General features: G+C 42.7%; 1 protein-coding gene across 5 annotated transcripts; it reads right to left on the bottom strand.

Moving 5' to 3' along the window:
• Positions 1-21,094, bottom strand: LOC135543554 (cAMP-dependent protein kinase catalytic subunit PRKX-like). 5 transcript variants are annotated; one of them, XM_064970910.1, is made up of 8 exons: positions 20,312-21,092; positions 16,800-16,968; positions 15,003-15,266; positions 13,134-13,253; positions 6,714-6,809; positions 3,902-3,959; positions 2,279-2,356; positions 1-2,075 (listed from the first exon to the last, which is right to left on the bottom strand). In XM_064970910.1, exons 1-8 carry the CDS (start codon positions 20,484-20,486, stop codon positions 1,950-1,952), a joined length of 1,086 nt encoding a protein of 361 aa, XP_064826982.1. In that variant the 5' UTR covers positions 20,487-21,092; the 3' UTR covers positions 1-1,949. The 5 variants fall into 5 exon arrangements, 2 of the variants coding, with proteins under 2 accessions (XP_064826982.1, XP_064826983.1); XR_010456222.1 differs by having other exon boundaries at positions 2,054-2,075; positions 2,279-2,856; positions 20,312-21,093; XR_010456223.1 differs by lacking the exon at positions 1-2,075 and adding an exon at positions 3,635-3,764 and having other exon boundaries at positions 20,312-21,093.
• Between the last annotated feature and the right edge of the window lie 4,290 nt (positions 21,095-25,384).

Here is a 25,384-nt window from a genome sequence, read left to right as displayed (position 1 = left end):
TCAGTGGATAGGTGTTTTTAATCCTGGTTGGGTGGATCTTTTAAACAGTATCTCAAGAAGTTCAATTACAGTACTGCAACATTAACAATATGAAAAGGCCATACAACGTTTGTAAGGTAGGCTGTTAAATAATAATTCAAAAAAATCTATACACTTTGAGAAAAGGCATTGGTAAAATGGTATTGGGTATAAAATATCATTTGCTTGTATTGACCTAAAAGTACAGTATTTCTTCTTTCTTATGTTTTCTTTTTGCTAATACATAAAACATCTTAAAAAAAGGCAAAAGGCTGAGGATTGTAAAGCAAATTCCCTAAGATACACAACAAAAAGATGCAAAGAAACAATACACGCATTGACCAAAAGTCCTAATTATTCGGTCCGTTTGGTGTAAACTCACACTGAGTATTGTTTCATAATTGGTTAAGAAAACTACATAAAACATTATATACAAGCAACCAAATTGTTCAATTCAAATAATTTAAGTTTACTAAAAGGGACACAAATGACTTAAGTGTTACTAAGTAAGTGTGAGAGACAGTTTGTGATTGTACTATGATGAGTCTAGTCATGATGTGCTTTCTACAGGCCAGTGATATGATTGGTGGAGAGAAGACAAGAGTTTATTGGCTGCCTGAAGCCAACTTCCTGCTTGGCTATACATGAAACCAGCTGGAGATCTGTATTCTACAGTTCTTTATAGTACGTGAAAGAGACCTAGAGAAAGATAGACATACCAGTCAATATACAGGGACATTTCTTGTTATTGCGTGAACAGCAAAACAGGACAAAGTGGATGGAAGAAAAAGATGGGAGGAAACCCGATTCCACATATAGCAACTAGCTACACTTCTTCCACAACAATTATTCCACGTATATCATGATTAACAGTCAACGTTTTCAACGGCACAGCTCAAGTATAAACAGTGTGTGTGATATAAATAAACTTGGAAAAAGTACCACTCGCTTGTCAGGAGAAAAGAAGAAGACATACAGTATGTCACATCCAAAGGCACCTTTTACAAGTGCTTTTCTGGTCTGGCCTTGATGCACACATGCACGGAAGTCTGGCCGATAGATAGCCAAGTACTTACAGCTCAAAATGACAAGTTTAACAGACTATTTGACTAGCGGCCAGTTATTTTATTACAAAAATTATATTACAAAGCTTGCTTGGCATGATATTGTAGTACTTCCTGTACAAGTTTGCTACTTTCTCATTGACAAATATCCAGTACAATCTAAGTAAGGATGTAGTAACCATACATGTAAATTCCATTTACTGTACAGCTCAATACTGAGTCTACTGTATGCGTGATCATTTTTGGATCATAAGCTTTGCTTATGTCCCACAAGTTCCAACAAAGAAAACTGGAACCTTTTTGGCCCAACAAAATATAAAAATTCCTGATTATTGCATTTGAAACATATTCATTTCAGTAACAATGCCCTTTGGTTCAAAGAGGACCATCATTTTATTTTTGCATAACAGGAGAAGGCTCAGAGAAACAAAGAAACTGAGGACTGAGGTTTTAGTTAAGTGGAAAAAAAAAACATTTTCAAATAAATTAATGATAGATAAACAGTGTGGTGATATGATGACGCTGTTAGTTATTTTTTTTAGGTAAATTCTCTCCTGCTCTTCCACCCAATGTGGAACACTTCAATGTCTTCAAGCAAGATAAAGTTCTGGGACTTGGAAGCTTAGAAGTTCTCTTGCTGACCATACAATGGTGATATCTCAGATGATTTACCAGTCCTTCTGTTATTCAGCAAGATCCAGAAGTCTTTCTATATTTTTTTTCAACATCTAGAAGTTTGACTCACCTTTTCCAAGATCTAAACATTCTCAAGTCTTTCTCTACAAGACCTATATGTTCTCAAAGTATTTCTGTCGTTACTTCCACCCCTTTTTTTTTTTTTTTTTTTTTTTTTTTTTTTTTTTTTTTTTAGAAGTTCTTGAAGATTTCTAAATCCTTTGCTGGCACAGGTGCATCTTTCTTCCACTCTTCCTCGGGATAGGCATCAAAGTTTGACGTGTCACCTTCGTGGGACACCTTGGGAACTATGGGTGGCTGAGGGAACAAAAATAATGTGACGCTGAATACATCAAAAAGAGCTAAAAAAAAAAGCAGGTGTTTAAAAAAAAAAGTATATCAACTCTAAAATGGTGAGTTTAATGAAAACAGTATATGCTGAAAATAAAGTGTACGTTTTACGGGTGTTCCCATTGATGTGTCTGGATGATTGTGCGTGTAATATCGCCAACGTGACAGACCTTCAGTTTCCTCAGAGGTACACCATCCCAGTCTATAGCCTTGAACCATCTGTGCTTTTTCACATCGTCTGCTCCGTTCTGCAAGAGAAGACACTGTGCATCAGAGCCGTCTGTGGGCGATCTATTCGACACAATCTGGAATCAGGATAAATAAACTATTTCTCTCGTCTGGAATAAACAGTTTGAAATAAGAATAATTAGAGCAAAACACTTCGTTCCTTCTAAACACTTTGTGGTGTCTGTGGTGATTTTCCCGGTATACTGGGAGTGTGTGGCGAGACCACTCCATGAGTCAGCTAGCTAGTCAGCTAACTAGCACATTTTCCTCAGAAAACCCTTTGAGGCACAAGTCAATAACAGACTGTGTGCTGAATTATGTTTATTTAATCATTGTGCTTACCAACAGTTGTTTTATTGAAAAGAGCCTTCATATACTCCCACATTGACTCTCATGCCTTTGAACGGTGTAATTCAAAACACTCAGACATCATCCTTCGATTGAACGTCAGTGCCAGACACAAATGCACGACTCCAATGAATGAATCATAAAATGGCGGTGGACTACAGGGACTAGAAGTCTGAAACAGATAAATACAAGTTGTTGATTTTTCTTTCACGCCGTCTTTCCATCTTAGGTGGATGAGTACAAACCAGGCCTGCAGTGTTCCTGAGGCACACACACACATACTGCACACAACGGTGGCAAGCAATCAAGGAACAATCAGTTCGCCTTGAGAGTTAAAGATGTGCATGGCGTCTACTTTGGCCCGCTCAGTGTCTCGTAGAATGGGCAGCATTGTGCAGTTCAAGATATAAAATCCCTTCTGTTATGACGGGAGAGCCAATTCATCACAGTGGTGTAAAAATACATTATTTCACACAAGAGGAATTACAGATCACTCCACTGAGTGACACAGCGTCCCAAATGGAACCCTATTCCCGACATAGTGCACTACTTTCAACCAGAGCCCTATGGGCCCTGTTCAAAGGCAGTGCACTATAAAAGGGAATATGGCGTTACCAAGAGACCGTGTTTATTGTGGAGGGAGACTCCATTTCTCACTGTGCCTCCTATACAGCTTCTCTGTTGCCTCTTATACATTTCCTGTGCAGATGGCTCGTGCATACTGGCTTCACTCCTACAGTGGACATCCTGGCTACCAGCAAGATATAATTAATATTTGCATAGAATGCACAGTCATGCTGAAATGGCAGGACTAAGTAATGAACCGACACACCATGTGATTAACTACTAAACTGACTTACTGACAGTGCATAGGAAGGGGAAATGCGTTTTTCTGTGATCCACCCTAAACCCCTGCCAGCCCCTCCCACCCTTATAATGGTGCAAACTACCTCTACAACAACTTCCTGTATCCAGCTAATTGGAACCAAATGCAGACATTCAGTCACTTCCTTGGCCTTTTCCTTTTCCGTCTCAGTGTTGAGAGGGTGACGTCAAACTGCAGAATTCTCACTCCACAACCTGCCGAGTGAACAAAATACTTGAAATTCTGTTTAATTAGTACTGTGTATCTGTTCTCACGTAACGTTTTAGTATAGCTTGGGATAATAAACCTTTCTGAAATCAAATCCCAATAGTGATTTGATCTTGAAACTCACCTTCATATTGCCTAACCTCCTGGCTCGGTCAATGACGAGGAACTTCTTGATGAGATCTCTGGAAAACAATAGAAAGACAGTCAGGTGGAGAGTTACAATGACTTCACACTAACAATCTATCTCCAGACAGCAGTGTGTGTGTGTGTGTGTGTGTGTGTTCAGACAGCAGATCTACTGCATGTCTGCAGTTTCAGTCAGAAGCCAAGAAGTCCATTTCCATCCAAAAGCTGACAACAAGATGGATGAGCTTGGCCATTGGAACAACAGATACCCCATGGCACCTTTATGAGTCCGTCAGGTTAACAGAGCGGTACATCCTGTGTGTGTGTGTGTGTGTGTGTGTGTGTATATGCGAGTTGCATCCAAACAGAAACATCTCTCTCGCTCTTGCTCTTTCCCTCCCTCTCTTTTAATTGAGGGAAAGTGACAACTATGAAGATGCTAGGAGTAGGCATACTTTAGGGATGAATTTGTCTTTAAAAGGACGGTGTAAGTTTTCCGATGATATGCGGCCGGCGCTGACAGAGTGAGCTTTCAATAAAGCTGACGTATATATTACAACCAACGAGATGCCAGCACAGACGGAAATATACTAGCCGAATATTGACAGTCTGCATTTTAGTGTCTTCAACCCAAACAACAACTTCCCAATCCGACAGCCTCCGCTCTCATTCAGTGCCCTCTTTTAGAGTTCCTAGGGCAAGGACTGAAATGGGGAAACAATCCGACTCCTATAATACTCCTTGGTCCTGGAACAAACTACAAGAGACTTTAAAGACTTTAATCAGAGTTTAAAGCTCTGATTAAAAGAAAAATGTCCACTGACCATTGTAATTGTATGTACCCACTGGCTACTTCATGCTGACCTCTCGCTTAGGTCTCCTTCACAAAAGACATTTCTAACATCAACAGTTTTTTTCCTGGTTAAATAGAAATATGGTCATGTAGCCTGCCTTATGAAACGTTGAGGGGGAAACACATCTTTCCTTAACCCCAATTGATTGCCCAATCTGAGACAATTCTATCTCATGCAATCGACAAACTATGTCACTGTACATTTCAATGGAAATATACAACACAGCATGGCTTTTTTTCTGGATCAAAATGGGGCTTAGGTGGTGGGAGTGGTAGGAGCGTGGCAGTGGGCGTGGCCAATGGTGAACCAACCAACATTTTTGTGGAATTCTACATATTTTGACTTGTGGCAGAGATCATTTGTTGCAGTTTTAAAGCACATTTCCTGCAAATCTACACATTTTGCCATGACTTATGCTATCTGAGTGACTCTAAAATTATAACAAAATCAAATGGGGGCCCCAATGCATGACAAAAATACTCCTGAATGCATTGTTTTTTGAATTTTTAATTTTCCCCTGACTCGCTCGTTTTTATTTTGGTGATTGTTAGTCGACAGTTCTCTTATTTAAAAATACATAGGCCCATGATCTTTTCTTCATACTTTATATCTGGTTTTAGTCATTTAAGTTTACACTGAAAACACTTTGCATCTTTCTTTCTTTCGGTTTGGATTTTGGCGGCCTGAAAAAACACTTTGCCCCCCCCAATACGTTTTTATGCAGAAAGCCCTGCACAGTGACGTTACTAAATACATTATATTTAGAATGGCATAAAACTTTACAATAAGCTGGTCTCACACCTGTTCAGTAATACTGTAACATGTCTTATCTTCTCTGCGATAGAAAAGAGTTACTGCAATGGACAGACAAACACAGCCAGAGACAGGCAACTCTGATGGATGGATGGGAGTGGGTCAAAGTGACAGTGATATAGCTGGAGGGAATATTTAAAAAAGTCTGGTGGCCAAAAGATAAGACGGCTTAAGTGTTTGGGGGCTCTATTGTTGGTGTGTTATGTAGCAGCGGGACTGTGTGTGTGTGTGCGTTAGGTAAAACTGTGTGTGTGTGTGTGTGTGTGCCTCTCCCAGGTATCCGGTTGGGCCAGTGTGTCAGGGCTGATTGAGTGCGTCCCAGGCCCTCTCCTCCTAAAGCCGGTAATCTCCTCACATTACTCCAACCCCCAGCTGTTCTGAGGAGCAGTGTGACGGTTCTGATGGGTTTAAAAGGACGAGTTCCAACTCAGCAGGGTGTGTCATTAGTGAGGGCCCGCACCCCACATTAGGCATAGCTAGCTCTTCATCTTCTGCATGGGAGGCAGATTGACCCGGTCGTTTGGGAGGATGGTTGCGCTGTGTGACGCAGCCGTTAGCGCGCACACACGTAGATCCGTTGTCTGCGTGCGCGGGCAGGCACACACAGACACGGTCTCACACACACACACGGTCTCACACACACACACGGTCTCACACACGGTCTCACACACACACACGGTCACACACACACACACCAGGATAGGTTAAATATAGGATTTAGTACATTCCCAGATGCACATACACAACTAAAGGTATTCACAATGCACCTCTGACAAATTCCAATTGTCAGGTCCTAATCATAAGTATTGGCAATAATGCATTTCCAAAACACACTGTTTGTTATGGGTAGAGTGTGTGTGGTGGTGCATTCGGTTGTTTCCAATTACAGTCTGGAGAAAGACTTCTCTCAGGAACATTTTGTTTCCTGCTTGCCAAGACCTAAATCTAAAAATCTGATTGAAATGTGATGTGAAAAACAACTTCCATAAATTCTCCTCTCAAGTTGAAATGATAGAAGACGGCTTATCGTATATTATGTATCATAATGGAATACATTTGTGCCGAGGCAGTGCTAGACTTTGGGTACTTTCCCTCCATGATTTCACCCACAATCCCCTGTGCTTGGGTGTGTGCGCGACTTACTTTACATAGAAATCCAGATGCCGCGGGAATTCCAGCTTTCCGGCGAGGATCTTCTGATAAATACCAAAAGGATTGTCATCAAAAAACGGTGGGTACCTGGAGGGAAAAATAACATGTCAGAAAACAGTCATCGCTCCTCAACCTTCAAAATGTTTGCTCCTATTGGCCAAAAAAAATAAAAAATAAATGAAATCACCCTGTAAAAATAGCATCAAAAGCCAGGTTTCCATCCAACAGATTTTTGCGAGTCAATACGTCAGATTAAAATGTCACGACAGGCTTGATGGAAAGAACAAATTTGTCGGTAAACCTTCTAAATGTCCGCCAAGCAGAATACGCTATACAAGATGTGTCTGTAAAATTGATTGGGCGAGAAATGGCAGTGGAAATGCTTTTATGGCGCAAATATTGACAACCATTATACTGAAGTAAACTTAAGTGTCACACGGTGATATTTGGTGTGGTCCCGTGTGGCTCAGTTGGTAGAGCATGGCACTTGCAACGCCAGGGTTGTGGGTTCGATTCCCACAGAGGTCCAGTATAAAAATGTATGCACTCACTACTGTAAGTAACTCTGGATCATCGGCTAAAGAGCGTCTGCTAAATAATGTAAAATGTCCTCCCACTACGGCATGGGAAAGCATGCAGTTTATTAGATTACAGATGTGATGCTGCTGTTCAACAAATAATCTCTTTTTTGTCCATTACAATCTCATAATTATGTTGCCTACCCGCACTCTGTTAGCTGTTGACTAGAGCCCAGCTGTCAAGACCAGAGCGGGCACATTTGCTATACAAAGCGCAACATTTGTTTGTGACAAAACCATCAGTAGAGTTAAAAAAGATAAGGAAACCCATTTACCTGTATTTATTTGTCGGTACATGGGAATTTAACCGCAAAGGTTATTTTGATATGTCCTACGTCACCACGCACAGCTTTGTTATCCGCAAAAATCAATTTGATGAAAACACATCTGTGGCGGGAAAATGCACATATTTTTATGCAGATTGTTGATGGATGGAAGCCTAGCTATAAACAGAAAATTGAAAGGGCTGCACTAAAGTACACGACAACACAAAGCAGTGAAACACGTGACCCTACAGTTTAAATAACTCATCTGGTGACCGGTGTGTGCCGTTTGACCCTGTGTGTGTGTGTGTGTGTGTGTGTCTGCGCACATGTATGAACACACTCGCCTACGTGTCTCTGTGCAGTACAGAGCCGTAGCTCCTCAGACCAATCAGCTGCATTCTGGTGACTCTTGATGGTTTAATGGTGAATGCTTCCCCAGCACTACTACAGCCTGGACAAGCCATTAACCGTACAGGCCGCATTACATAATGGGCCAGGCCAGCCGAGCTAAATGCATTACACATGCAGCAGACAGACGGATAATGACACCAGTTTGTCACAGGGGCTGCCGAGCTGAGCCTGTCAAAATGGAATCGGAAACCTCCTCCAGTGGAATGGGGGCCTGGAGGCTGTTAGATGTGTAACACAAAACAAACGTAACGCAGGTCAACTAATGTTGATTACCTATCGTTACCAGTGAGATTCCAGTAACCAATCACATTATACAATATTGCTATATGTTTAAGCTGACAGCTATTACAAATCAGCTGCCAGAAGCTGCATGACGAGCAGTTTATTTTGAGCCAATCAGAACTCAATATTCTCTTAGTCCCTCTCCTAACCTCACGCTCTACACCAGTTGGCGCTAACATGCATAAAAAAATGATTTAAAAAAAAAAAGAGCTAGAATGGAATGTGAAGAGCTACCGCCATTCCATGGAAGATAAACTGTTTCAAATTGTTGAGAAGTTGTATGAAACTGAACTAAAAAGAGAGAACTGGATATTAACACTCACTTATTTATACAAATGAGCTGTGAAGGGATTGAGGGAGAGATTGACGCCAGGATTTGGTCAGGTTTTTTGTGTGACTATGGATTCATTTTCACCAAAGATGGCGAGCCGCCCGAACCCAGGACATCAATAAGAAGATTTGCATGCGAAGATTTCTTTTCCTTGGAGAACACCGAATTTGCACTGCCAACTATGGTGTGGTAGGATTTTTCTTGCAAGACATCATTGCATCATACATTGCAGTGGGATTGTTTTAAGCACATGCCACACTTAAAACGCCTTAGTGTTTATTGATAGGCACAGTCACTCACATTTGATCCATGTCAGTATCTGTCAATTGGGTTGTGTTTTTCTGTGGATTAATGTTTACTGTACTTCTATTGAACAATGAAATCTGAGTGACCGTCAGATTAGGATAGAGTTGGGTGGGCCCTAGTAAACTAGTATAGGCAGGATGTACGACCGATATTTAAGTCTATTGTACTATTGATGCATTTCATTCATATTGAGCTTATCGTACAAATTTCACATATCAATATTTACTCAAGGTGATTCATTCTTTTGAAACTATTTTTTTTATTTATACAAGCCGGCATTCTTTTCCTAAATTATTCAAGTTGTGTGGTTTTCATTTCTCCGTACTGCTCCAGTAGCGAACCTGTTCCAATAGAGTTTAAGCTTAAACATACAGTAGCCCATAGTGTTAAGCAATTGTTACATAAAAAGCCTGAGAGAATTGTGTCATAGATTCATTGAAGTAAGACGGTCAGACGAAAGCCAGATGAGACACATTGCCAACAATCAGAGGTTGAACTGCATCATGTGACGACGGCACGCATCAGTCAAAACCTGTCAATAAACTGAAATGACTAATACGAACAGGATAAGGAAGGGATAAATAATGCCCGCTAATGATTTTTTTGGTCATGTCCTGAGATCAGAATAAAGTCCTTCGGAGAAGCTCGTTGCCAAGGGGAATGTGATGTCTTAAGCAGGGACAGGTCTCTACAGTGAATGTCAGAGCAGAAGGGGGGGGGGAAGAGTCTGGGCGTTGGTAGAATACGAAGGGAGCCAAAGGATGAATCAACAGAGAGCTGCTGTTCTAATGGCTCCTCCTCTTACTGGATGGTAGAGAGAGAGGAGGGAGGCCAAGTGCAGACTACTCCCCCCCCCCCCAGGCTACCACCCCGCTCCCCCAGGTACCCCCGTCAGCCTGCCAGTAGATTAGTCTAGGTCCCCGGTGCTGGACAGTGAGAGCCTAGAAACTTGGCTCCTCTTATGCAACAGTAACCTACGGTTTTACGTAACACCTGAGGTGTCGCCAAGATTCCACAGGGAGGAGGATGGGGAGAGGAGCGGATGGAGGATACGGTGAAAACAGGATACATCAAAACAGGGAACTACTAACATGTTTAGCAGTAGGAGTTAGGATCGTCTGTATGTAGGAGTAGGCCTCTGTGTTATTTAGTAGGAGTTAGGATAGTCCGTATGTAGGAGTAGGCCTAGGTGTTCAGGAGTAGATTTAAAACTAGCACAGCTACAGCAAGAATTGACAAGAAGACTCTCAAGAATATCCATCTTCCATATATTGTAGAAAAACAGTTAGGCCGATAAGTCGAGAAATTAAAACTATTTCCGGTTCACATGGACCTGGAATAGGCTACATTGACCAGATAAGATGTTGTGATGTGAGTGTGAGGGAGGACCACACACAAAGACAGGGCGGTTTCCATTAAGGAGGGCAGGCTCCCCCTCCAGGCAGGATTAGATACAGGATGATACAAGCCTACTGGACTGTCTATGTGTGTGTGTGTGTGTTTGTAAGATACAAGCGGGCTGGACTGAGTGTGTGTGTGGAGTTAAGAGCACAGGTGACCTCGTCATGACTATTCCCAGAAGTCAGGACCCTGGGGAGGATGGATGTCTGAGTGCGTAAACCTACCGCACCACGTAACTTTCAGAAGCCCCCCTCTACATTCTTCCACTACGGAAGCTACAGGACCTTTGACAAAACGGTTACGCGGCAGTCAACCTTTAGGGCGCGTTGTTCTGAAGGGAGCTTTTGTCTCCTGGAGCGCCGAGTGTGTGCGCACACTTCAAAAAGGCCAGTGTGACGAATGCTATGGAGAAGGTCACATTTTTCTTCACTAGAAGCCAAGGCCACTGAATTCTCCACGGGTACATGAAAAGACTAGGGTGAGGTGAAGAGGCACGTACAGAACGACCTCTGATTCACTGACAACTTCACCTACCACTCTTGTCGAGTTGCAGGTTTCTATATTTATATATATTTAATCAATATGTAAAATACAAAAAAAATATTTAATAAAATTAACATTCTAGGCCCATCAACTTTGATTTTATTCAAAAGGCGTAGATATGAAGTAAAATCTCAGATTTAACATTTTGACCCACTCTGGGGACAAGGGCTATGCTACATTTCCATAGCAAAACAAACAACACACACCCAAACCCACCCTGTGTACTGTACCGAGGTCATAATAACTAGTGCCCTCTAGGGGCGCCTAATTCACATGATAGGGAGTGGTTCCCAACCTTTTTTTGGTTACTGTACCACCAACTGAATTTTGCTCAGCTGGAGTACCCCTGATTTACCCCCTCATGTCCATTTTACCAGTAGGCCTATGGTCTCCTGAGTCTTCTCAAGTACCCCCTGTGGATAGGCAAAGTACCCTCAGGGGTCCTAGTACCCCTGGTTGGGAACCTCTGTGATAGCATACTGAACATAACACTATCAGAGCCCTCCTCGCTTGCTTCCACGGATTGTATGAGGCAACGCATTATCTATGTAATATTATAAACCGGGTGGTTCGAGCCCTGAATGCTGATTGGCTGACAGCCATGGTATATCAGAAGCGTATACCACAGGTATGACGAAACATTTAATTACTCTTATAAAGTTTATAAATAGCAATAAGGCACCTCAGGGGTTTGTGATATATGGCCAATATACCACGGCTACGGGCTGCATCCAGGCACTCCGCGTTGTGTCGTGTGTAAGAACAGCCCTTAGCCGTGGTATACTGGCCTTATAGGCCATATACCACACCCCCCGTGCCTTATTGCTTAATAATATGGCACTTGGCAGACACTTATCGACTCACAGTTCAGTGAGTGCATACATAGGCTACATATACTCGGCTAAATATGTAGGGCCTAGGCTATGTGACACCTGCAGAAATGCATGTGGATTATAAGCAAAAAGCAAGCGCTTAACTCATGTGTAGGCTGGGCTATATAGAACAAATCATTTAACTTGGTTCCCTCGTCTCAAAGACGAGCGGAAGAGCAGCCGGCCACATGAGTGATGCTATATGCTGCTAGCAGACATCCACTCAGTCAGTGAGTCATTCATTCAAGGCCAGTGTACTCTACAGAAGCACTGCTGAATTAGGATTTCTATAGACACCAGGCCGCAGATGTACCATAGCTAAATGGCCCAGCACCACTGCCTCTGTTCCAAATGGCACCCTATTCCCTATGTAGTGCACAACGTTTGACCAGGATTCTGTTCAAAAGTAGTGCACTACTTAGGGAATAGGGTGCCATTTGGAACACGCGCCAGGCGTCGTTACGCTATGGTAACGGCCTGTCTATAGAAATCCTATTTCAGCAGTCCTTCTGTAGGCCTTGAATTAATGAGTGACTGAGTGGGGTTCTCAGACGAGAGAGCATAGCTTTAAGGCACCAGAGTTTGTTATTATGAAACCTTGGTCTCCACAGATCACGCACGTGGAAATGTGTCAGAATAAGTTACCTTTGACCTTTCTTCAATCTGTAACCTTCCTTTCATCCTTAAGACCGTCCACCTCTGTCATCACAGAAACAAAAGGCAGGCTGGTCTTGGAATTAAGCCCACTACAGAGTGACGTAACCTCATGAGGTCAACTCTCCGAATAATAGCACACTTGTCTTACCATTGACTCGCCACAGACATTCTGCTGGATACTACCCAATGTTCATAGACAGAGCCAATTGTCCATAGAGGATAGCCACTCTTCATACATACTACTACACTAGGAAGGGGTCAAGTCTATTTCAATTCAGGATGGAAACTGAAATTCCGATTCCAATATTTTGTATTAAAAATCAATGAGGAGAAATGGAATGTTAGTTTACTTTCTGAATATAAATGAAATTGACCCCAAACCCTGCTACTAACACACATTCATCTTGTCCTCTGGTGGACTGGGGCCCCCTGGTGTTGAACCCTGCCATGTCAGGGGACATTACAGTATTCAGTTAAACCCCTGCTACTAACACACATTCATCTTGTCCTCTGGTGGACTGGGGCCCCCTGGTGTTGAACCCTGCCATGTCAGGGGACATTACAGTATTCAGTTAAACCCCTGCTACTAACACACATTCATCTTGTCCTCTGGTGGACTGGGGCCCCCTGGTGTTGAACCCTGCCATGTCAGGGGACATTACAGTATTCAGTTAAACCCCTGCCCAGTCAGGACTCATGACACTTGTGTTCAGCTCAACACCAGTCCTTCCCATTCAGCCAGAGGACAGGACACTACTACTCACCCAGCCAGCATCTCAAAGATGAGGATCCCCAGGGCCCACCAGTCCACTGCCCGGCCATGACCTTTGCTCTGGATGACCTCTGGGGCCAGGTACTCCGGGGTTCCACACAGAGTCCACGTCCTGGATGGAGAGACACCGAAAGAGACAAAAAACGCTTATTTTGGCTGTGTGGCCAATCATGTCTGACTGATGATCCTTCTAAGCCTAGGTTTCCCCAAGGGTAACCCTGTAACGTGAATAGCCTGATCCTACAGTACTATCGGATGGTATTTGGATCCAACAGAGTGATGGAGCTTTAGTTTGCTGGAAGGATTGGTTCTGGTTGTGTTATTGGTAGATCAATGTCTTTGGTTCAATAGTACAGCTGATTAACACTGTATGGAGGACATATAAAACCCTGGATCACTATTATCAGGCCAGGGAGAGAATCTAAACTGGGGAGCAGAATATGACACAACAAATTATAATTTTTATCAGATGTTCTAATGTTCTGAATAAAACATTTATAAAAAATGGCCCTCTGGAATATAACTCTTGTTCAGTTGCCGTGGTGATGGTTCATTTGTATGCAAATAGTTACTCTGTTTAAGGGGCAGGCTCAAGGTCCCTGATTTCATTTCCATCTTTATTATACATTTTGAAGTGAACGAGAACAGGACACTTTGGTTGCAATGTGGAAAATGCAGCTTGCATTGTAATTATAGATTTTTTTGTCGCATTGAAACCTTTATCAGATAGGCATACAGTACCTACCTCAGACTCAGAGTACTCTCTGGACAGAGTGCTGCTCTACGACTGGGAAGGTTAGTCTCAAAACCGGTAACCTCTGAGCACATCCTCGAACCTAAAGCGGGTTCATTCTATTGTGCCACTAGGTGGCACTGTGGAAGCATCAACAGTGTGGTGTGATAATGTTTCACCTTCTAAACTGATCACACACACACACACACACACACACACACACACACACGGCAGCCAGCTCGCTCATTCGTTTGTTCTTCACACTCTCGCCGCATTCGAGGCAATTTCTTTTGCCTTCCATTTCTTTAAGTGGGTCACAAGTTGCACATCAGAGACATCTACTCTAACTCTGTTTTACTCTCCCGGCCAGAGAAAATGTAATCTTAGTCCATTCTGTTTACATGTCAGTGGGTCAGGTTTGTGTACAGCGAGGCTCCCTGCAAAACACTAGCGCTACTGCAGTATCACTACGCTACTGCACTGCAGATACAAAACTCTTTTAACCGGAGTGCTGCAGCCTTCCAATCCTACTGAGGTTACCGAAGAGGACTTGCTGCTTGTAACGCGAATATAAAAACAAAATAACGGCAATTTCATCTCAGCTCTGCTTTTTTTCCCCTCATGTTTTGGGATTCCGTCTTAGAGCAAGGATTCCCCTCCATACATTCTGTGAATATTGTATGGCTGTGGAATATGACAACTCCCGGAAGGATATCTATATCCCTACTGTGCCAATCAGGCAAATGTGTCTGTATGGCTACAATTCCTAAAAGTGATATAGTCTTACAATGAGACAGAAAAACAAACAGCATTCACTCCCGCAATTAACATGGCAGGCTAATAATATCCTGGTTATGACTTGTTAGGGGGCATAGTGTCTAACAATTAAGGATGTCCTGGCTGTGCAGTACACCTGCTCCCAGATGGAATGATACCTGTGGGGACGAACAGCTCATACTGGGACGCTGCTCTGCGGCTGACCCTGTGCTGCTTCCAGTCTCTTGGGTATGTGTGTGTGTGTGTGTGTGTGTGTGCAGTTTCAGGGAGGCTGGAAATATAATAACACAGTCCAGAGACATTTCCGTCTCGACGGACAACAAAGTTGCACTCTACGGCATGACATCGTACCTGTCCGAGAGCTTCTTAGCGAAGCCGAAGTCCGTGAGGCGGATGTGTCCCTCGCTGTCCAGCAGTATATTCTCCGGCTTCAGGTCTCGGTAGACGATCTCTTTGGAGTGGAGGTACTCGATGGCACACACGATCTCCGTGGAGTAGAAGAGGCCCGTGGTGTTGCTGAAGCGCCCGCGACTACGGAGGTAACTGAACAGCTCCCCGCCTGGAACGTAGTCCATCAGCATGTATAGTAAACGATCGTCATGGTGGGTCCAGAACCTGGAAGGTATGAACAGGAAATAAACACACTGGTACATTCGAACAAGGTGACAATATTCAAACACAAATATTTGTCGGGTAACAGTGGTTGGATGTAGAGAGCTAAACTACACGGTAGTCTGGGCAGTGTTTGCTCAGCTTATAGTATGTGGCATGGACCTTGTCAAAACAGTTGTAGAGGACAAGTGGAAAGTGGCCCTGTGTGGCTTAGTCGGTAAGAGCGTGGTGCAATCAACACCAAGGTCGTGGGTTTTCAATACCCCTAATCACATACATATAATAGAAACGTAAACACTCACTGTAGGGGAGGTCAACTTGGAAAAATACTTCTGCTTAATGGCATATATATTATTTATACACTACCATTCAAAACTTTGGGGTCACTTAGAAATGTCCTTGTTTTTGAAAGTAAAGCACATTTTTTGTCCATTAAAATAACATCAAATTGATCAGAAATACAGAGTTGACATTGTTAATGTCATAAATGACTAGTGTAGCTGGAAACGGCTGATTTTTATGGAATATCTACATAGGCGTACAGAGGCCCATTATCAGCAACCATCACCCCTGTTTTCCAATGGCAAGTTGTGTTAGCTAATTAAACAGGTTTATTGACCATTAGAAAACACTTTTGCAATTATGTTAACACAGCTGAAAACTGTTGTTCTGATTAAAGACGCAATAAAACCACCCTTCTTTAGACTGAGTATCTGGAGCATCAGAATTTGTTGGTTTGATTACAGGCACAAAATGGACAGAAACAAAGAACTTTCTTCTGAAACTCGTCATTCTATTCTTGTTCTGAGAAATGAGGGCTACACAACGCGAGAAATTGCCAAGAAACTGAAGATCTCGTACAACGCTGATTACTACTCCCTTCACAGAACACCGCAAACAGTCTCTAACCAGAATAGAAAGAGGAGTGGGAGGCCCCGGTGCACAACTGAGCAAGAGGACAAGTACATTAGTGTCTAGTTTGAGAAACAGAAGCCTCACAAGTTCTCAACTGGCAGCTTCATTAAAGAGTACCTGCAAAACACCAAGGCCAGCATTCCACTGTTGACGTTGAGACTGGTGTTTTGCGGGTCTTATTTAATGAAGCTGACAGTTGAGGATTTGTGAGGCACCCGTTTCTCAAACTAGACACTCTAACTTGTCTTCTTGCTCAGTTGTGCAAAAAAGTGTTTTCTAATGATCAATTAGCCTTTTAAAATTATAAACTTGGATTAGCTAACAACTTTCCATTGGAAACCAGGGGTGATGGTTGCTGATAATGGGCCTCTGTAAACCTATGTAGATATTCCATTAAAAATCTGCCGTTTCCAGCTACAATAGTCAGTTACAACATTAACCATGTCTACACTGTATTTCTTATCAATTTGATGTTATTTTAATGGACACATTATTTTTTGCTTTTCTTTCAAAAACAAGGACATTTCTAAGGGACCCTAAACTTCTGAACGGTAGTGTATATTAAATCCACCTCCAGCAGATCAGTGGCTGATGATGGTGTTGAGGTGATCAGACACTCACAGTCTGATGAGGAAGGGGTGGTTGACTTCGGTCAGGACTTCCTTCTCGTTGTGGACGTGCTGCTCCTGCTTGAGCCGGATCACGTCAGGGATCTTCATAGCCTTTAGAGCGTAGAACGCCCTGCTCTTCTTGTCTTTCACCAGGAACACCCTGCCAAAGGTCCCTGTGCCTGAAGCAAGGAGAGGAACAGTCATTAGACAAGGCGTTAAGTTCTCTGTCACACACACACCCAAATGTCATAGAGCAACATTCAATTCAGATTATTTCTGCAACAAATCAACCACAATTTTTTTTACGTAACACTTATTTTTCTTAATACTGCATTGTTGGTTAAGGGCAAGCATTTCACTGTAAGGTCTACACACCTGTTGTATTCGGCACATGTGACAAATACAATTTGATTTGATAATCAAGAATTGATCTGTGGTTATGTTAGACCATGACATCAGAATGCTATATTTGCTATGTTTTTGACATTCAATTATCTCTGACATGTCTTCAACCCGTCCATCAATTAAAGAGGTTGAATCTGGAAGAACTGGCCAAGATTCCTTGAGTTGTCTTCTCACTCTTTCACAAGTCTGAGCTCATTATTTCAGGTCAACAATTCAGATTGTTTCTCTATTCCCATCTCCAGGTCAAGAGGAGTACAAAATAACACCCCATGTCTAGTCATATTTCACTGTGAGTAAGGAAAGGGAGTAGACAAACAGAGCAAACAGAGATGGACTCACAATCCCCCGATAGAGTCATGGAATGTTGGCTTCTAGCACGTTTGGACTTACCTCGTACAAGGGGTCTTTGTCCTTCCCTGTTCTCAGTCTCCATGGTAATCTAATAGAGCAAGCAAACAAAGCCCAAACCCTTTCTTTGTCTTTTTACTCATCATATATATATATATATATTTTTTTTTAAACCTTTATTTAAATAGGCAAGTCAGTTAAGAAAAAAATCTTATTTTCAATGGGTTAACTGCCTGTTCAGGGGCAGAACAACAGATTTGTACCTTGTCAGCTCGGGGGTTCGAACTTGCAACCTTCTGGTTACTAGTCCAACACTCTAACCACTAGGCTACCCTGCCGTCCCAATAAATGATAAGACAGAGGTTAGATAACGGTCAGCTTTGACTCTGAGTTAAGCTGCACTCCTATATCTGAAAAACATTGCTGGTGTAATATTTCGCCTCAAGGCAGATATGTTCTTGTACAATCAGATGGATATTCCATGGATGTTTGTTCTCTCCTCAATGTCCTAGTAATACTTATCTATAGATTCCCAACAAGCAGGCTTTAGGCCTACACTACTAAAGCACAAAAAAAAGCAAAAGAAAATATATTTTATATTGAGCACCTTGGTCAATATAAATGAGCTAATAATGACATGTGCGTAGTCTTTAGGCAACAGCTCCATCAATATTTTGTTTCTATTCTGGAACCCTTGCCGCAGAAGCCAACTGTAGAGAGATTAGGACTACTACCTGTCTGCACAGTAAAGACATATGGAAATGTCATTTTCCGATCACCGTTTGTTGCTCCCTCAAGTAGCCTCATCGTCCTGTGGAAGCAACTGACATTTTCCTTCCGCTGATTTTGTAGCTCCTGTTGCATTTTTAGATGTGTGCATGTATATACTATTTTCGTCAAATTGAGTGATTGCCACCAGAAATGTCCCATGATTTTGGACATGTGACACAGGTTTTCCCCTGCAAGTAGGTCACGCCTGGTTTGTCCTTTTCTCTCCAATAGAGCAACGCCCGAGGCAAGGTGATATGCACCAAATACTGCACTGATTACTTGAACGGTGTACTGAATAGTGTTTCCAAAAAAATAAAGAAAAACAGTTAGGCTATGTGATAACAAATGGCACAAAATGGATGCTTCTCTCAACACCAGTGTGAGGTATGTTTCATGGAAACAAACCAGAGATCTAACTAACTTGGAAAAGAAGGGTAAAATAGCTGACCTATTTTTTGTTTTTCTCCACACCTGAATCTAATCAATTAGTGGGAAACAGTGACACTTATTTTCACAGCTACGGTGTGTTATTTGGTCAGATTCTTGGTTTGCTGGATGCTAGCCTACACGCATTTGAATAGAATACAGAATGTTTCTTGTTCTAATTTTGTGGGAGCAGAAATAGATAGACCTGTGTTTTTATTTGATTTGAATGGCACTACATATTTGATGGAACAAGGCCAGAAGTGGAATAATAAGCGCCTAGCTTGTTGATGCTACTCAATGCACTTGGCCAGCGGCCACGTATCTTGATGTAGGCTTAGGACTCAACATTTTTTTGCCTCAGCACCAGAAAACATTTCATATGCACGAAAGATGGGCAAAATGCCTGTAAGCTTCAAATGTCACGTGAGAGCCAGGTGCCTCATTATTTCAATGACCATTAGACAAAAGCAGTCCTCAAGACATGTAACTGATTTGCCATAAGCAGTAAATCCCTCTCATCATCATCTAACAAAAGGTTTTGCATATTGGATGATTTTAAGCTTCATGCTTTCCCTGATCACGTGGGCTTAGAATGAGATGGGAATTCTCTATTAGCCAAGTGTCCTCCTCGTCATGAATCAAATATGAGAGCGCTGTAAAAGACTAAGTGGTTTTCGTGATCAGAAGTCTGTGTTCAGTCTTGAAGTAGTGCATGTTGTTTTAACATTCTTGGTTTCTGGCATTAGACTCACCACAGAGTGGACTCCACCCATGTGAAAAAAAAAACACAGTTCAACAGCTGAGTCTGCTGACACATTACCCATGCAGTGAAAGGACTTACATGCCCAGACAAGAGTGAGCAGAACCAAACATGAACTTTGACATTCACAGGGCACTGCTCACAATAACAACAGGAACATCTGACACCTCACCTTACTAATATAGCTAGTTCCTTTTTACAAAAAAAAGATATACTCATCCTCATCCTAAACTCGTGCCAAGGGTTTCAATGTCGCAAAAGTCTGATAAGGAAAGTAAGAGTTTCCTCCATTAAGCTTTCACTTCTCAAGCTGGTTATTCCACGTGTGCAATGAACCCATTAATCCTTCTTGATCCCTGAGATGCACACAGATATTTCCCCTAATGCCATGTCAAGAAAATGTTGACCATCCCAGCAACTGTGTGGGTTCATGAATTCCTCAATGATTGGCCACAGAGCGGGCCATAAACCTATGGGTGAGCTTGACTAAAACCCGAGAACGTCCTTGTCCACTTCCGGTTGACAGATTAAGTAGCAGAGCGAACAGTCATGACAGCTATATTCTGACTCAAGAGTTGAATGATGTGTCATGGTCAGCATATCCCCATGTCATATTCCATGAAATGGCTGATCACATAGTCGCCTTGGCTTTCATTGCTTGTGCTGTTCTGCACGAGCCACACATGTACCAGTAGTAGCTAATGCCCTATAGCCTAGTTGATATGCCTGGATAGTGTGAGAAGCCCTGTGATAGAGAGACCAGTTTCACCAGTGTGTGTACTGTAACATACTGTCTTGCTGCCTAAACTTACCAACTGTGGAAATGGTGTCCAGGTCATCGAGTGAGTATGTCCTGTTGTTCAATGTTAACGATGCTGCTCCGGCCAACAACATGGGACTGCTCGCGCAGGTCTTGGCACTCTCGCGAATGGAGTTGCTTTCATTAATTATCCCAACCTTTGCCTTTGTTGATGCCATTTTTCGCATGCATCCAAATGTAGCTATGCTAGCAATCACTTTAGCCACTTTACCAAACCGGTTTCGCCGAGGATAGATAGCCAATGACGGCTACTGTAGCCAATTCTCAAGATCAGTGTCCGCCTTATTCCTTAATACCAACTACGGTTTTAAATCAAATGTGGCTACTTCCCTTGGACAAGCGAGCATCTTATTTGTCTTGATTGCTGAAAAACAGGTGACGATCATATCCATGCGGAATCGCATGATGTAGCTCGAGCGGTCACTGCTGTCAAATGCAGAAGCTAGCTAGCCATAGCCAACGGAGTAGCTATCAGGCTATAGCTAAACACAAAAGAAAACCATCCCACACCTCGCGTCTGAATGAATGACCAACGTTAGCTAGCTAATGTCAAACTACAAACTCATACTGCCCGTTTCCGTACGAGCCTCCGCTTGAGTAGTTAGGGGGTCTCGTGTTGTCTCGCTAGCTTAACTTCCGTCCTAGGAAGCTAGTTGGCTAGCAAGAAAGATATGAGACATTTAAATAATTTACTTCTCTCTTTCGTTCGCAACTAGAACCTCACCCAGTTCAACAACACACAGACAGGGCAAGGGAGAGTTGGGGATGCTTTTGTGTTGACAAAAGACAGACCAATGACTAAACACCCCATGTGCAAATTAAACCAATGGTATGATTAAAGGGGCGGAGACCTGTTTGACAGACAGCTGGAAAACGGCCGTAAATTTTCTTTCCACATGTAGTTTGAAGACATGCCACTCAAATGAAACACGGTCTGCTTTCCACTGTGAGATTAAATTGATACAGACAGTAAAGAGTACAAGTACACAGCACTAGCTAAATGTAGTCTAATCTCAAATTGCAAGGTTTTAGCGAACTAATCTCCACTCTCTCTGTAAACCTTAGACACAGTGAAACCTGAAAGCTCTGAGTAATGGGGTGTGTATTACTTACTCATGGACTGCGGTGGGGATGATATGCTGCGGGCCGTGGAGAGTGACTAGTGGAGTGCCTCACTGCCTTCTCAATTTTCATAGGAAATGACCAACTCTCAAAATTCCCAAATTAGAACAGCTGTTTCCGGCCCTCAGATGATTTGTCACCTGACACATGTTACACTAAGGGGCCAGGCTCAGGTTGACACACACACACACACACACACACACACACACACGGAGTTATGTATGATACACCTCTACCCACAAGTAATATTGGAGCCATAAGTGTCTGCACCTACTTTTCCCCCACACAATAAATACTACAGTTTACTATAGAATATTACAGTTTAATATATGATCATACAGTTTACTATATAATACTACAGTTTAATATATAATACCAACGTTTCTATAGAATACTACAGATCTTACTATATAATTATATAGTGCACTTTAGTATCCCGTAGAATACTAGTAAATACTACAGTATTATCTGCAAAAATTTATACTGTAGTAAGTATTATAGTAATGTCCGCAAAAACACTACACTTTTTTATCTGTAGTAAACACTACACAAATAAATGTGCACATACCTGCCAATTCCCCTCCCCATATCGTAATTTGTGCCACCCATAAGTGAAAAGTGTCAAGTATAGACCATATACAGTATTGTGTTTCCTAAAGTTTATAGAAAAGTGCAGAAGCTCTGAACTATCCATTTAGACCAGAGTCCTACCTACAGCTTATGGAAAATGTGCTCTTTTAGTATTTATCCAGGATGGTTCCTGAAATAGAAAAATATTTTTTGTTTTTATATTTACAAAAGGTAATATGTGCTTTTAATTCTGGTGCCGCTCTGCAAACACAAGCTTGTTAGCTTGCTATCTCAAGTTCTAGAATCTAGACCAACTTAGTAGACATCTAACTAGAATATACAGTAAATCTATCTAGACCACCTATTTATTTCAAAAGTAATCACAAACAACATTTTCAATGTAAATATAAATGTTTATTTTTGGAGAGCAGAGGAGAGATGGGTATAGGAGAGGAGAGGTGAGAAGAGGAGAGGTATGTGGCTGTTGGTTTTACACCTGCTGGTGGGTCCCCTTGGGGGCCTGAGGGTGAAGAGGAAGGGGTAGAATGACCCATAGAGAGCTGCAAGAAAATAAAAACAGGACATTGCAAATAAAATTGTATTAGTCAAATGCACTGAATTCAACAGGTGTAGACCTTACAGTGAAATGCTTACTTACACGTCCCTAACTAACAATGCAATAAAAAAATAAAAAAAAGTAACAAGTAGTTAAAGAGCAGGAGTAAAATAACTATAGCAAGACTATATACAGGGGGTACCGGTACAGAGTCAATGTGCGGGGGCACCGGTTAGTCGAGGTAATTTAGGTAATATGTACATGTAGGTAGAGTTATTAAAGTTACTATACATCGATAATAACAGGGAGTAGCAGCAGCATAAAAGAGGGGGAGCAATGCAAATAGTCTGGGTAGCCATTTCATTAGATGTTCAGGAGTCTTATGGCTTGGGGGTAGAAGATGTTTAGAAGCCTCTTGGACCTAGTTCCGGTACCGCTTGCAGTGCGGTAGCAGAGAGAACAATCTATAACTAGGGTGACTGGAAAAAAGAAAGAAAAAAAAACTAGGGTGGCTGGAGTCTTTGACCATTTTTAGGGCCTTCCTCTGCCACCGCCTGGTTTAGAGGTCCTGGATGGCAGGAAGCTTGGCCCCAGTGATATACTGGGCTGTACGCAGTACCCTCTGTAGTACCTTGTGGTTGGAGGCCGAGCAGTTGCCATACCAGGCTGTGATGCAACCAGTCAGGATGCTCTCGATGGTGCAGCTGTAGAACCTTTTGAGGATCTGAGGACCCATACCAAATCTTTTCAGTCTCCTGAGGGGGAATAGGTTTTGTCGTGCCCTCTTCACGACTGTCTTGTGTGTCTTGTGTGCTTGGACCATGTTAGTTTGTTGGTGATGTGGACACCAGAACTTAAAGCTCTCAACTTGCTCCACTACAGCCCCGTCGATGAGAATGGGGTTGTGCTTAGTCTTCCTTTTCCTGTAGTCCACAATCATCTCCTTTGTCTTGATGAGGGAGAGGTTGTTGTCTACCACACGGCCAGGTGCTACCACACGGCCAGGTCTTTGACCTCCTCCCTATAGGCTGTCTCATCGTTGTTGGTGATCAGTCCTACCACTGTTGTGTCATTGGCAACTTAATGATGGTGTTGGAGTCGTACCTGGCCGTGCAGTCATGAGTGGACAGGGAGTACAGGAGGGGAGTGAGCATGCACCCCTGAGGGGCCCCTGTGTTAAGGATCAGCTTGGTGGGTGTGTTGTTATCTACCCTTACAACCTGGGAGCGGCCCGTCAGGAAGTCCAGGATCCAGTTGCAAAGGAAGGTGTTTAGTCCCAGGGTCCTTAGCTTATTGATGAGCTTTGAGGGCACTATGGTATTGAACGCTGTGCCATAGTCAATGAAAAGCATTCTCACATAGGTGTTCCTTTTGTCCAGGTGGGAAAGGGCAGTGTGGAGTGCAATAGAGATTGCATCATCTGTGGATCTGTTAGGGCGGTATCCAAATTGAAGTGGTTCTAGGGTTTCTGGGATAATGGTGTTGATGTGAGCCATTACAAGCCTTTCAAGTACTACATGGCTACAGACGTGAGTGCTATGGGTTGGTAGTCATTTAGGCAGGTTACCTTAGTGTTCTTGGGCACAGGGACTAGGGTGGTCTTCTTGAAACATGTTGGTATTACAGACTCGAACAGGGAGAGGTTGAAAATGTCAGTGAAGACACTTGCAGTTGGTCAGTGCATGCTCACAGTACACGTCCTGGTAATCCGTCTGGCCCTCCGGCCTTGTGATTGTTGACCTGTTTAAAGGTCTTACTCACATCGGCTGCGGAGAGCATGATTCACCCAGTCGTCCCGGAACAGCTGGTGCTCTAATGCATGTTTCAGTGTTATTTGCCTCGAAGCAAGCATATAAGTAGTTTAGCTCATCTGTTAGGCTTGTGTCACTGAGCAGCTCTCGACTGTGCTTCCCTTTGTAGTCTGTAATGGTTTGCAAGCCCTGCCATATCCGGCGAGCGTCGGAACCTGTGTAGTACGATTGATCTTAGTCCTGTGTTGACACTTCGCCTGTTTGATGGTTCATCGGAGGGCATAGCAGGATTTCTTTTAAGCTTCCGGGTGTATGTCCCACTCCTTGAAAGCAACAGCTCTAGCCTTTAGCTCAGTGCGGATGTTGCCTGTAATCCATGGCTTCTGGTTGGGGTATGTACGCACATTCACTGTGGGGACGACGTCATCAATGCACTTATTGATGAAGCCAATGACTGATGCGGTGTACTCCTCAATGCCATAGGAAGAATCCCGGAACATATTCCAGTCTGTGCTAGCAAAAGAGTCATGTAGCTTAGCATCTGCTTCATTTGATCACTTTTTTATTGACCGAGTCACTGGTGCTTCCTGCATTAATTTTTGCTTGTAAGCCAGAATCAGGAGGATAGAATGATAGTCGGATTTGCCAAATGGAGGGCGAGGGAGAGCTCTGTACACATCTCTGTGTGTGGAGTAAAAGTGGCCTAGTTTTTTTCTCCCTGGTTGTACATTTAACATGCTGATAGACATTTGGTAAAACAGATTTAAGTTTCCCTGCATTAAAGACCCCGGCCACTAGGAGCGTCACCTCTAGGTGAGCGTTTTACTGTTTGCTTATGGCAGAATACAACTCATTGAGTGCAATCTTAGTGCCAGCATCGGTCTATGGTGGTATGTAGACACAAAAAAATCCGAAAAATACAGATGAAAACTCTCTAGGTAGATAGTGTGGTCTACATCTTTATCATGAGATATTCTACCTCAGGCGAGCAAAACCTTGAGACTTCCTTAGATGTTGTTTACATATATGCATAGTCCACCACCCCTTGTCTTACCAGACGCCGCTG

The sequence above is a fragment of the Oncorhynchus masou genome, chromosome 7 (genome assembly GCF_036934945.1).
Source record: "Oncorhynchus masou masou isolate Uvic2021 chromosome 7, UVic_Omas_1.1, whole genome shotgun sequence".
In the NCBI taxonomy this organism is placed as follows: domain Eukaryota; kingdom Metazoa; phylum Chordata; class Actinopteri; order Salmoniformes; family Salmonidae; genus Oncorhynchus; species Oncorhynchus masou.
This window is presented reverse-complemented; position numbering and strand designations above follow the sequence as displayed.

Excerpts from the sequence above, each read along its gene's own strand:
- LOC135543554 (XM_064970910.1), bottom strand. The coding sequence starts at position 20,486 with ATGCGAAAAATGGCATCAACAAAGGCAAAGGTTGGGATAATTAATGAA. Across the intron at positions 13,254-15,002 it reads GCTAAGAAGCTCTCGGACAG|GACGTGGACTCTGTGTGGAA; the intron begins GTACGATGTCAT and ends CTCTCCATCCAG. Across the intron at positions 3,960-6,713 it reads CATCTGGATTTCTATGTAAA|AGATCTCATCAAGAAGTTCC; the intron begins GTAAGTCGCGCA and ends ATTGTTTTCCAG.